A 13,274-nucleotide genomic window follows, 5' to 3' on the forward strand; every position below is an offset into this window, starting at 1 on the left:
TTTGCCTCTTAAAAGATCACCCTGGTGAGTGGAGGGAGAGCCCAGCAGGGTCAGTGCCATCTGAGTTCGGAGGAGGAGAGACTCACCCATCCCAGAAGAGCCAGGGCTGGCTTTGGCTTTTGGGGAGAGGGGCTCCTTAAAGAGCTGCCCCCTGCCATACGTTGTAGCAATTCCATGTCCAGGTGTGTGCCCAGAAGAATTGAAAGTTGGGACTTCCACAGACACTGGTACGCCCACATGCATAGCTGTATTTTTTTTTTTTTAAGATTTTATTTTTTTTATTTACGAGAGACACAGAGAGGCAGAGACACAGGCAGAGGGAGAAGCAGGCTCCTTGCAAGGAGCCCAACGTGGAACTCCATCCCAGGACCCCAGGATCATGACCTGAGCTAAAGGCACCTACCCAGGTGTCCCTGCATAGCTGTATTATTCACAGCAGCCCAAAGGTAGAAGCAGCCCAGGGTTCATTAACACATGAATGGATAAGCAAAATGCGGGGTGTGTGTGTGTGTGTGTGTGTGTGTGTGTACACATGCAATAGAGTATGTATACATGGACATACTTATGAAACACACACAATGGAATGTTACTCAACTTTAAAAAAGGAAGGAAATTCTGACATGTGCTATCACATGGATCAGCCTCGCAGACATTGAGCTTAGTGCAATAAGCCAGTCACATAAGGACAAACACAGTATGATCCCGAGAGTAGCCAGGTTGCCTGAGACAGAGTAGGAAAGTGGCCCCCAGGGGCTAGGGTAGGCAGTGGGGAGTCAGTGTTTGAGGGGGACAGAGTTGCAGATGGGAAAGGTAGAAAAGTTCACAGGATGGGTTGTGCTGATGATCACACAATAGTGTGAATGTACTTAGCCCTGCAGAACTCGTACGCTTAAAAATGGTGAAAATGGCCACCTGAACATCGTGTGTGTATTTTAGCAGTAAAAAAGGAGTAGTCCAGTGGAGGGGCAGCCAGAGCTGAACCAGGCTGAGACAGGTGGTGTGAAGGCCCCCTACAGCTTGCTCTCCTTCTCTCTCCTCTTGGGCCCCTTAGTTAAGGTCCTTTGTTGTGAAAATATCTAGGATATAAATTTCCATTAAATGGGCTGGATCAAAAAAATAAAAAATAAATGGGCTGGACCTTGAGGAGGTGGAAAGGTGCAGGAAATCTGCCTGGCGGCCCACAGAGGGGCACTCCTGATGCTGTGTCTGCCCCGTCTGAACCTTCTTTGCCCTTTGACAGGATGCACACGAGTTATTCCATGTCATTACGTCCTCCCTGGAAGATGAGCGGGATCGGCAGCCCCGGGTCACACATTTGTTTGATGTGCATTCCCTGGAGGTAAGCCATTAGTATTTTCAATCCATGTGTGAGGTTTGTGCGTATTTCCTAGGTAGAGGAGGTATAAGTATAATCTTTGTATAACCCTGAACTCAAAAGTAAGTCTCAGTAAAAATCAAGACTGGGCATGGAGCTGGGGTTTGTCTCAAGCTGCAGACTTTGCAATTGGTGACTGGTTAGGAGTGTTCTAGGCTCTTTAAAATGACTAACTGCTGCAATTTGTGTTGGCTTTGAGAAGAGAAGGTATTTTCCCCCTATTTAACAGAGGGGGCCAGGAACCATAGGAATACTAAATGAAGCCTCATTTCTCTGGAACATTATAAATATTAGGGAGTTGATTCAAGTTACCTAATGAAGGGAGGGGCATATTCCAGAGAGAGGAAATGTGTTTTGATAGCATTTGATGAAGGATGAGGTACAGTAACCAACCAGAGAGGATCATTAGGGCTACTTTTAGGATCTCTCAGTAAAAGTTAGGTGTAAGTGATGAAATCCGCAGAGAAACTTGAAAGCTTTAGGAGCAGGGTGAGGCAGGTAAAAGGGATCATAGCTGGGTTCTCAGTGTGTTTTTTTTCTTTTCTTTCCCCTACAGCAGCAGCCAGAAGTAACTCCTAAACAAATAACCTGCCGCACAAGAGGTAATCATCCCCCTTGAACTGTAACACATAAGATGGGTACATTTGAGATATGACAATGATTTGCTTGTTTTTTTAAAAACAAAACAAAACACCGTTTTTTTTCTGGTGACATTCTATCCAGCTTGAACTGCGTGTACTTGCAAAGGGACTTGGGTTTTAGAAACAGTTTTGCGTTGGTTCCCTTGGGCCATCCTGAATTGTTGCCTCACACTGAGGCCTTGCTCAGTTTTAATGCCTCGGAAAAAGTGATGGACTTATTTCTACTTCAGACAAGAGTTTTCTTTCTACCTTCTTGAATTGATCTCGTGAGGAACTTCTTAAGCCGAAATGGTCATATCCTCAGCAAATGATCACGGTCCTCCTTAGAAGGAGATTGTTGTTTTCTTAAGACCTCAACTTAAGGAAAAGATGCGTGAATTCCTTTGTGCATCAGTAGTAATAACAATGATTATCTGTTGAGCCCCAAACTTTTGCCAGGCACTATAGCATCTCATTTAAGCCTCAAAGCAATGGTGTGGAGTTAATCGTGGAGATAATGGGTTAATAATTGTCCCCATTTCCAGTGAACCAAACCTCACAGAGAAGTGACTTCCTGGGTTATAAAACTAATAAAAAGCAAAGCCAGGATGGAGCCCAGGGCCACATGACTCTAGGGCGTGTGTTTCTGACTAGCTTCCCACACTGTTGATTCCTCCAACTCCCATCCTATCCAAAAAAAAAAAAAAAAAGAAAGAAAGAAAGAAAAAAAAGAAATCCCAGTTTTTCAGATTTTGCTTATTCTGATGATTTTTAGAAGTTTATCTCACTTTCTCGAATGTTCACTTGTGGTATCCTTCCTTTGACATCTCAAACATGTTAAGTGAGTGTTGGTGAAAACACATTATTCAACGAAACAAATTCTTTTTTTATTTAATTTTTTTCCTTTCAAGATTTTATTTATTTATTAAAATATTTTATTTATTTATTCATGAGAGGAGGCACAGAGAGAGGCAGAGACATAGGCAGAGGGAGAAGCAGCCTCCCTGTGGGGAGCCTGTTGCAGGACTTAATCCTGGGACCCCAGGATAACGACCTGAGCCAAAGGCAGATGCTCAACACTGAGCCACCCAGGTGCCCCTCAAGATTTTATTTAAATTCAAGGTAACATACAGTAGAAACTCCTTCCTTTAGTGTGGCCTAGCCACTATACAGAAACCACATTTAAGGACTTGTATAAATTCTCCTGTGAAGGAAATGGGTTGTCTTTTTGATGGAAAGCAATGAGGAAAGCTATTTCAGTTTACTTTTCAGGAACATTTGTTTCTGAAGAGGGAGTTGCTACGAAACACTGAATAGGACAGTGAGTTGAGGTTGGTGCCAAAGGGCTAGAGATAGCAAAGCAAAACACGTCCTGTGTTTCAGGGTCACCTCATCCCACGTCTAATCACTGGAAATCCCAGCATCCTTTCCATGGAAGGCTGACGAGTAACATGGTCTGCAAACACTGTGAACACCAGGTAAATACAATACCAGTGCTTGATATTTTTGGCAAGGTTTTCTTTAGAGAGCATCTGGAGAATGTAGACTGACATTGGTAGATGGCATTTGTAGTCACCTGGGCTCTGTGCACTTGTGGACTGACCACCTCCCTTTAGCAGGGCCCACATGTCATTTGACCCTCAGGTGGCATCTTCTCAGAGAGCAGCAGACCAACTGTGGATTGGCAGGAACTGAGTCTAGTTTGGGTCTGTATGTTTGCGGTAGGCACAACAGATTCTGTTGTTTGGTTGGGTTTTTGGTTTTTTTGTTTTGTTTTTACTTTAGTTTTTGTTTTGCTTTCAACATTTTAAAATAATTTTTATTTGAAAAATTCCAACTAAATACAAAAATAGAGAATTGTGTAACTGTCACCTTGATCAGTTTTAGAGTATTTTCATTCCCTGCTGACCCTGTCCCCACTCCCACCCTGTAAACCCTTCCCCCCTCCTCCCCCATTAGCAGTTACTCTCCATTTCCCCTGCTCTTCTAGCCTCAGGCAACCACTAACCTGCTTCCTGTCTTTATAGATTTGCCTATTCTGGACGTTTCCTATGCCCTGAATCATGAGGTCCTTTGCGACTAACTTCTTTCACTCAGTGTCATGTTTTTCTTTTATTCCTTTTATGTTGAGTGATAGTGATTGATTTTTCTTTTTATTTCGTTTTTTAAAGATTTTATTTATTCATGAGAGGAGGCACAGAGAGAGGCAGAGACATAGGCAGAGGGAGAAGCAGGCTTCCTGCAGGGAGCCTGATATGGGACTCGATCCTAGGTCTCCAGGATCACGCCCTGGGCCAAAGGCAGGAACTTAACCGCTGAGCCACCCAGGCATCCCAGATTGATTTTTCTAATGTTAAACTAACCTTATGATTCTGGAATAAACTCTACTTGATTGTGATTATAATTTTTTACATATATTACTGGATTTGATTTGCTGATACTGTCTAAAAGAGGTTAGTGTCTGTGTTTAGGAGGAATATTGGTCTTACAGTTTTCTTGTAATGTCAAGTTTTGTTATGAGGATTATACTGCCCTCGTACCATGAGCTGGGAGAAGTGTTCCTTCTTCCTTTATTTCCTGGAGGACTTTGGTTAAGATCAGTCTTGTTTCTTCCTTAAATATCCCTGGGAAGACTTCTTATCCTGGAGTCTATTTTGTCTGGTTAGTTTCCACCTAACTAGTCTTCCTTCCTCCCTCCCTCCCTCCCTTTCTTCTTTCCTTCTTTCCTTCCTTCCTTCCTTCCATTCGTCCTATTTTATTTATTTATTTATTTGAGAGAGAGAGTGTGTGTGTGTGAACAGGGGGAAGGGTAGAGGGAGAGAGAATCTCTCAAAAAGACTCTCTGCTGAACGTGGAGCCTGATTTGGGGCTTGATCTCAGGACTCTGATATCATGACCTGAGTTGAAACCAAGAGTCAGTTGCTTAACTGACTGAGCCCCCCAGGCACCCCTAACTAGTATTTCTATAGGATATCTCTTTCTGTTTTCTTATTTTTGACCTAACTTTGTCTTTGTATTTAAAGTGTGACTTTTGTAGATAGCATATAATTGGGTTCAGTTTGACAATTTGCCTTTTAATTGGTTTGTATTTATGTGGTTAGATTTAGGTCTGCTAGTTCACTGTTTTCTATTTGTCTCATAATTTTTTTGCTCCTCTGTGCTTCCTTTCCTGCCTTCCTTTGGGTTAATTGAATATTTTTTAGTATTCCATTGTAATTCCTCCATTGGCTTTTTAGCTCTACTTTTTTACATTTATGTGTGTGTGTGTGTGTGTGTGTGATTACACTATGCACTTTTCACACATCATGGTATATTTAGAATTAATATACTTCAAACTTAGAAGAGTTCTATTACTCCATTTTTTGTCATCTATGTTACACCCATGTATTATAATCCTACAATACTGTCATAATTTTTGCTTTAAACAGTTATATGAATTTAAAAGAAAAGGTTTTTTTTAAAGATTTTATTTATTCATGAGAGACAGAGAGAGGCAGAGACATAGGCAGAGGGAGAAGCAGGCTCCATGCAGGAAGCCCGCTACTGGACTCGATCCCCGGTCTCCAGGATCACGCCCTGGGCTGAAGGCAGACACTTAACTGCTGAGCCACCTAGGCATCCCTAAAAGAAAAATTTTAAAAATGTTTTCTATTTGCCATTTTCAGTGTTCTCTGGCCCCTCTTTAGTCCCAAGTCCATTTGATGTTTTTTCCCTTTAGCCTAAAAAGATTCCTGTAACATTTCTTACAGCTCTCTTGGCAACAAATTAATTTAGTATTCATTTATATGAAAAATGCTTCTGTTTTGCCTTTTTTTTCCCCTAAGAAGTTTTGTTTGGTGCAGATTTGAGGGTTGACAGTGTTGCTATTGTTCAGGTTTGGTTTGATTTGATTTATTTGTTTTTTTTTTGTTTGTTTGTTTGTTTTTTTGACTGAAGTAATTTGGCACCTGTTTCCAGTCATGGTGTCTTGTTAGGAAGTGGCTGACCGTGGAAGGTCATCTCAGTTTGTGGAAGGGAAGATGAGCCAGGCAGAGTTTGGTAGCAATTGCTTTGCATCATTTTACAGTACACAGAAACCGTACATCCAGATGCCTCCCACAGCTGACTTGCTGTTTATCAATGAGGGAGAGGAAGGGGACAATAAGGTAGAGAGTAGTGCCGGAAATCAGACCTTCCAGGAGTCTTTACTGCAGTGGCTCCCCATGCCTTGCCCACTAGCTCTGAAAGCCACATTGTTCTTGAGCAACCTGGCAGGGGTGAAAGGAACCTCACAACTTCACCACCTCAGGCTCTCAAGCAGTGGCCGGTGAATTTCCAGCAATTGTTTAGATAACACTGTTCTCCCTTCTTGCTCCCCACTGTCCCCCAACCCACGCACCTGCTGCTGATTGTGCACCTCCTTCTGATACTCACCATGGTCACCTGTGGCATTTGAAGCAGTCTACAGATTGCACTTGACCATAGGCAAAGAATACTTGACATGTGATGTGTGGCATCAAAGCAGGAAGATAGGCCCCAGAAGCAGGTGCATGTGAGGGTGACATCATCCCTTTCGGCAGAGCTAAATCCTCAAAGACCTTGTCTGCTCTTGAGCTTCCACCCCTCTTTCCACTAGTCAGAGCCCCCAGAGGAAGTTACAGAGCAGCAGAGCCAGGGCCCCACATCTCAGGGTCATCTTGTCTCCCAGCCACTCCTCACCCCCAAACTGTGGAGGAGGTGCCCGTATGCCTGGCTTGTTTACTTCCAGTTCGTCACTTTAAAGGCATTGTTCTGTTGGCTTCTGGCCTCCACCACTTTTTCTTTTGTTTTTCTTTTCTTTTCTTTTTTTTCTTTTCTTTTCTTTTCTTTTCTTTTCTTTTCTTTTCTTTTCTTTTCTTTTCTTTTCTTTTCTTCTTTTTGTTTTGTTTTTAGATTGCATTTATTTATTTGACAGATAGAGAAAGAGAGCACTCCAGTAGGGGGAGCAGGAGAGGGAGAGGGAAAAGCAGACTTAACCACTGAGCAAGGAACCCAATTTGGGGCTCAATTCCAGGATCCTGGGATCATGACCCACGCCAAAGGCAGATGCTTAACCAATTGAGCCACGCAGGCACCCCTGGTCTTCACCTTTTCTAGTGCACAGCCCATATCATTCATATCATCCTCCTGTTTATAAAGTGTCATTTTTCTTTCTCTGCCTACGAAATTTTTCTGTTGTTGAATTTTGGCAGTTTGTCCAGTTTTTGCCCAGGTATCATTTGCATTTTATTTGCTTGGAATTTGCTGAATTTCATAAATCTGTACCTTTATGTTTTCACCAAATTTGCACATTTCTTTTGGCCATTATTTTTCCAAAATTGTTATGCCCCATTGTCTACTTGTTGGTCTGTTTGATATCGTTCCACAACTTGCTGAGGCTTGGTTCATTTTTCTTCAACCTCTCCTCCATGTCCTTCAAATTGGATAATTTCCGTGGACCTGTCTTCAAGTTCATGGACTCCTTTCATCTTCACTTTGTCCAGTGAACTTTTCATTTTAGTTATTGTTGTATTTAGTTGTATAATATTCATATGGTTCTTCACCATTTCCATTCATCTGCTGAGACTCTATTTGCCTCCAGGACTAAATAACTGTCTTCCTGTTTATCCTTGAGCACATTGATCATAATTCTTTTTAAGGTCCCTGTGCTAATTTCAGTATCCAAGTCATCCATAGAATCCTTCACCATGGGTCATGTGTTCCTCTTTATATTGTATGTCTAGTTATTTTTTTTATTGCATATTTAACATTATAGTAGGGGCTTTGGATTCTGTTCTGTTTCTCTGAAAAATAACAAATTCTGTTCTTGAGTGCAGTTAACTTGGCTGAATTCAAAGCCAAACTGTCTTCCCCACGTCAGGGAGTAAATTCAGTGTAGTTTTTTCAGCTTCTAGCTTCTGCTTTTTGCCAGGCTTCTGAAGTTTCTCTGTGTGTGCCTTGGAATCGGGCAGGGTTTATACACCGATTTGGGGGGTCATCCTGTCTGTGGCTGCCCTCTTTCTAGGATTTCCCCCAGCTTCTCTACCAGTCCTGAACTTTGTCTTCTGATACCTCCATCCAGTAAGACCGAGGCTTTTTGCTACCCAGCACTGAACTGTGTAGACCAGGGAGTACCCTCCTCAGGCAGAAAGTCACACAATGCAAATCTCACTGTAGAGTTCCTGTTTTCCCAAGAGTTGGCAGTAGCTCTTCAATCATCCAGACAGTTGTGTTTTGTTTTGGTCCAGAATTTATATGCATTATCTCAAGGAGAGCTAGTCTAGCCAAGCTCTTCTGCCATCACAAAATGCAGCAACTCTTACCCTATTTTATCATCTGGGTTTTTTTACAGTTAATAACCCAACAGGAACATGTTTCTGTATACTCACACATTACTATGCTGTTTTTTTTTTTTTAATAATTTTTTAAAAAGTTTTTTTAAATTTGACAGGGAGCCCAAGCAGGGGGATGAGATGCAGGCAGAGACAGAGGGAGAAGTAGACTCTCCAATGAGTAGGGAGCCCAACGTGGGGTTTGATCCCAGGACCCTAGGATCATGACCTGAGCCAGAGGCAGTCACTTAACTGACTGAGCCACTCAGGTGCCCCTTGCTACAGAGAGAGAGGCAGAGAGATAGGCAGAGGGAGGAGAAACAGGCTTCATGAAGGGAACCCTATGCGGGACTTGATCCTGGAACTCTGGGATCACATCCTGAGCTGAAGGCAAACGCTCAACTGCTGAGCCACCCAGATGTCCCCACTATGCTATTTTTAATAGAATGTTCTATCCTGTGGACATAATTTATTTAATCATTCCTTAGAAATTTCAGTTATTCACATTTTGATGTTATAAATAATGCCTTGATGAACATCCCTATAGTTTTGTCCGTGGTTATTTCATAATGATAAAATCCTTACATTTCTGGGTCAGGTATATGCGTTTACAGTTATCTTATAAGCTGCCCTTTGGTATTACTGTATCTCTTACGTTGACAGTGTTTGTCCTAGAATTTGCTTGTAGGTAAGTATACTGCGTTTCATTATGTCAGTGTTGGGCATCTAAATATTAAACTGTTTCGTAGGCATGTATGGTTCCCATCTCTAAAGCTCTGACTTGAACCTCCATCCTTTCTGGATTTTCTGCAATGTTTGTTTCAGAGTCCTGTTCGATTTGATACCTTCGACAGCCTTTCACTGAGTATTCCAGCTGCCACGTGGGTATGTACCAAGCCAAGCAATGGTTTATTTGGGGTCTCTTTTGGACACACTGAAATCCAGCAGGCTTTGAGATACTTTTTGTAGCTGAGGTACTATGCATTACTCAGACACATGGTTAGCTGAACTGTCTTGGTGATTTTGTCTGGTGCCATGGCCTGATTTGGAGGGAGAAGAAAGTAGATGTTTTTTTCTCTGGCTGCAGGAATTTTGGCTCCCCTATCTTCCATATTAATCTCAAATTCAAAGATACCTCAAACAGTGTGGAACTCCATAAGTGTTATGTTAGTGTTATGTCCTCGCAGTCTTGTATCTACTCATAATAACAAGTCTAGGATGCTTTGAGCTCCATATTTGCTCAGGGAACATCCAGTTGCATCTGTGACTATTTGCCTATATAAGCAAAAATAAGGCTCTGGGATCACATTGCCATCCATTAGTAGTTTCAATGTAGCTTGCCTTTGAATTACAATCGTGAATTTTGTTTTCCGGTGCTAAAGGGGCATCCGCTGACCCTGGACCACTGCCTTCACCACTTTATCTCATCAGAATCCGTGCGAGATGTTGTATGTGACAACTGTACGCAGGTATGCCTCTAACTCTCAGTGTCACCCTGGAGCCAGCCTGTGTGTCCTGATATAGCACCTCTCACACCACCACTTACCATTGGCCTGTGCTCTTCTGGCTATACCCAGATGGTCTTTTCAGCCACGGCTACGTAACCTGGCTAGGAAATCAGTAGTCCGTGGACCAGAGCTCTTTCCCAGATGAGTTTTACTTCATCCTTAGAATGTTTACAGGGAAAATGTGAGTGCTATGCTTTGAGATGGGACCTCCATCCCCCCACCACTCCTCGCACCCTGCCCTACCGACACTCACCTGAGCATTCACGTGCCATCCTCTGAAGAAGAGGAACCACGTGGAGAATTTATGAAGATACAAAAGAAAATAGATGATGCACCTGTTTCAGAGTTCAGCATCACACTGTCATTTCTCTTGCACCCACTGTCACTGTTACGTAATGACTAAAACAGTGAGAATAACTCAAGATTAACTGGGTAGCTGAGCTCCTTTAGCGGGTCAAAGTCAGGTGCCAACTGAATACAGGTGTAACACAAACCTGGCCTGTGGCTCTCCATAGATGTTTCATTTCAAGAAATTCTGCAAAAAGGTTTTCTTTTATTTCAGATTGAAGCCAAAGGGACGTTGAATGGGGAAAAGGTGGAACACCAGAGGACCACCTTTGTTAAACAGTTGAAACTAGGGAAGGTGAGCCCATCTCACATACCTTGTCAGCTTTGCTCTGCGGGGTGGGGTGGGAGGTTGCCCCCAACACTCGACCACTTCCGGTTTCTCTTCCCCCACCCCCACCCCACAGCTCCCTCAGTGTCTGTGCATCCACCTCCAGCGGCTGAGCTGGTCCAGCCACGGCACGCCCCTGAAGCGGCATGAGCACGTGCAGTTCAATGAGTTTCTGATGATGGACATCTACAAGTATCACCTCCTTGGGCACAAACCCGGTCAGCACAGCCCCAAACCCAGCGAGACCACAGAGCCCACATTGGACCTGCAGGATGGACCGGCCACCCCCAAATCAGGTGTGTGCCTGAGGAGCTACTGCACACACCTTGTAGCACAGGGAAAAGGGATTTGGTGTCACCACTTTCTGGGCCCCTTGTGCTACAAGGGGAGCGAGTCCAGTGGTTGCTTAGATTCTTGAGAACAGCAGGATTGGGGGTATGGGAGGGAAAAGTCCTTGAAAGAGGTTAAGCTTATATAGTAACGAGGAGTTTTAAAAACGGTATCAGAGTTGAAAAAATATGGGAAGAAAAGCTTAAGATTGCTTTTTGATATTTTGACTGAATGATAATGGGCTCCCAGCATTCCAGTGAATTTCTTGTCCCTGCCCCTGCCCAGTAGGGTCATGTCGTTTATACACATGTGGGGAGGAAAGGCCTGGCTTACGATCACTTCTTCGCTACTGAGTTCCTTATTGATCTAGTCCCACTGCTTTCCTCACCTGAGACTAATTGCTGAGTCGAGCCCTCGTGGAGCAGGAAGCTCTCATGACCCTCAGTCTTTTGGAGGGGAAAATCCAGGCCCAGAAGGTGAAGTGACTGCTCACAGGGCAAACATCAGTCCACTGGGAGAATGGGCACTAGAAGGCAGCACTGGGCAGTTTTTGAAAGCTGTCTTATCTAACACATTGAGGGCTTCAAGCCCAAATTCCCCACCTGCTCCTGCTCCCAGTCAAGCTGGAGGCCTGTCTTCCCTGCACCCTGATGCTCCTGACCAGGATCCCTGGCTGCTTTTATTCTTTCTCACATCCATAGTTGTGTGGCCTGACAGGACACCATACAAAGGGAGACTGTATTTTGCCTTTTTCCAGCGGATCAACAGGTGAACATCAGAGGACCCACAGTGGGAAGAGGGCTTAGTCTTTGGCTGCTGTTTTAAATTTTTTTTTATTTTTATTTATTTATGATAGTCACAGAGAGAGAGAGAGAGAGGCAGAGACACAGGCAGAGGGAGAAGCAGGCTCCATGCACCGGGAGCCCGACGTGGGATTCGATCCGGGGTCTCCAGGATCGCGCCCTGGGTCAAAGGCAGGCGCCAAACCGCTGCGCCACCCAGGGATCCCGAGGGCTGCTGTTTTAAATCCAGGACTTCACCCTGGATCCTTCCTCTTCCGCGTGGGACTGCGGGTCTGCTCATTGCCACAGCATGCTGTCTGTGGCAGTCAAGAGTGGCCTACTTGGTACTTACAGGCCCCCACATATGATATTTGAAAGGACAAGAGAGATCAATATCTCCATTATTTTATCTACACGCATCAACATTTATCTACGCGGTTACGTGTTGGTATTCTTTAGTATCTGGAGATGAAAGAATAAAGAACATTTTAGATTGGTGGTTCTCACCAGGGAGCTTTGTTCCCTGGGAAACATCCAGCAGTGGCTGGTGGCGTTTTTGGTTGTTATAACCAGGCTATTACTGGCATCTGGTGCGTAGAGGCCAGGGATGCTGTGGAACATCCTGCAATGCCCAAGAGAGGTCCCACAGCCAAGAATTAACCAGCCCACGTGCCAGTACTGTCAAGGTCAAGAAACTTGCTTTAGATTGAAATGCCAGTAAATTAGCTACAGCGTAACTCTGGTGTATCTTTAGCAAATAGGGACAGGAGTCTTCAAGATTCACAAAGCTGTCAAAGTGAACAACAGACCAGGAGCTAGATACACTTTTCCTACTTGTCATTTAAAAAGTCAAGTCAAGAACAAAAAGGGGCCCCTGGTGGGTGGCTCAGTTGCTGAAGTGGCTGCCTTCGGACCAGGTCATGATCCCTGGGGGTCCTGGGATTGAGCTCTGCTCAGCGGGGAGCCGGCTTCTCTCCTTCTCCCCCTGCTCGTGCTTGCTTGCTCTCAAATAAAAAGGACAAAAAAAGGTAGGAACCATCCTAACACTAAATGAACCACTTGTTTTTTTTCTTTGTAGCATTGTTGGGGAGTTACATTCAACGTAATTGAAGCCACGCTGTGTTCTCCTACAACTGCTGCTATTTGTAATTGCCTTGGGCCTTTTTCTCTTGCAGTTCTGAGTCAGCCCGGGGGCCCCAAAACACAAATTTTTATGAATGGCGCCTGCTCCCCATCTTTGTTGCCCCCCCTGCCAGCCCCGATGCCCTTCCCGCTCCCCGTGGTTCCTGACTACAGGTGAGCCGCTCCGGAGAAGCACATTCTTCATGTCTCGTAGCTGCTGGTTTTCTTGGTTTCCATAATCAGCCTTGCAAAAACAGATGACAGTGTAGACATTTGTTCTTTCATCTTGAGGTGCAACTTGACTGTTACACATACCCGTTTATTTTTGTTCAACATGGAAATCACTTGTTATGTATATTACATGTGGGAATGCATGTATAAAGTATGAAGGAGGAAATTTCAAATTCCTTAGGATCCCACGTACACATCAGCAGTTAAATCTTTAAGGCCTTCCACCCTGTAAAGCTGTGTGTACACACATGCCACACAATGGACTTATATATACGCAAGGAACGGGCATCTTACCATGCCA

The 13,274-nt window shown here is 43.9% G+C and overlaps 1 protein-coding gene across 5 annotated transcripts in view; it reads left to right on the forward strand.

The window, feature by feature from the left end:
- USP30 (ubiquitin specific peptidase 30) overlaps positions 1–13,274 on the forward strand; it is a 28,246-nt gene that overhangs the window by 12,365 nt on the left and 2,607 nt on the right. For 3 of the 5 annotated variants that reach the window (XM_025986617.2, XM_025986621.2, XM_072723022.1), the window contains 8 exons: positions 1,241–1,339; positions 1,932–1,977; positions 3,379–3,473; positions 9,150–9,209; positions 9,707–9,793; positions 10,395–10,475; positions 10,585–10,804; positions 12,796–12,916. In XM_025986617.2, the coding sequence (XP_025842402.1) occupies positions 1,241–1,339; positions 1,932–1,977; positions 3,379–3,473; positions 9,150–9,209; positions 9,707–9,793; positions 10,395–10,475; positions 10,585–10,804; positions 12,796–12,916 (809 nt within the window). The remainder of the gene's footprint in view (positions 1–1,240; positions 1,340–1,931; positions 1,978–3,378; positions 3,474–9,149; positions 9,210–9,706; positions 9,794–10,394; positions 10,476–10,584; positions 10,805–12,795; positions 12,917–13,274) is intronic. The other 2 variants (XM_025986618.2, XM_072723023.1) reach the window with 1 other exon arrangement.

The sequence above is a fragment of the Vulpes vulpes genome, chromosome 10, assembly GCF_048418805.1.
Source record: "Vulpes vulpes isolate BD-2025 chromosome 10, VulVul3, whole genome shotgun sequence".
In the NCBI taxonomy this organism is placed as follows: Eukaryota; Metazoa; Chordata; class Mammalia; order Carnivora; family Canidae; genus Vulpes; species Vulpes vulpes.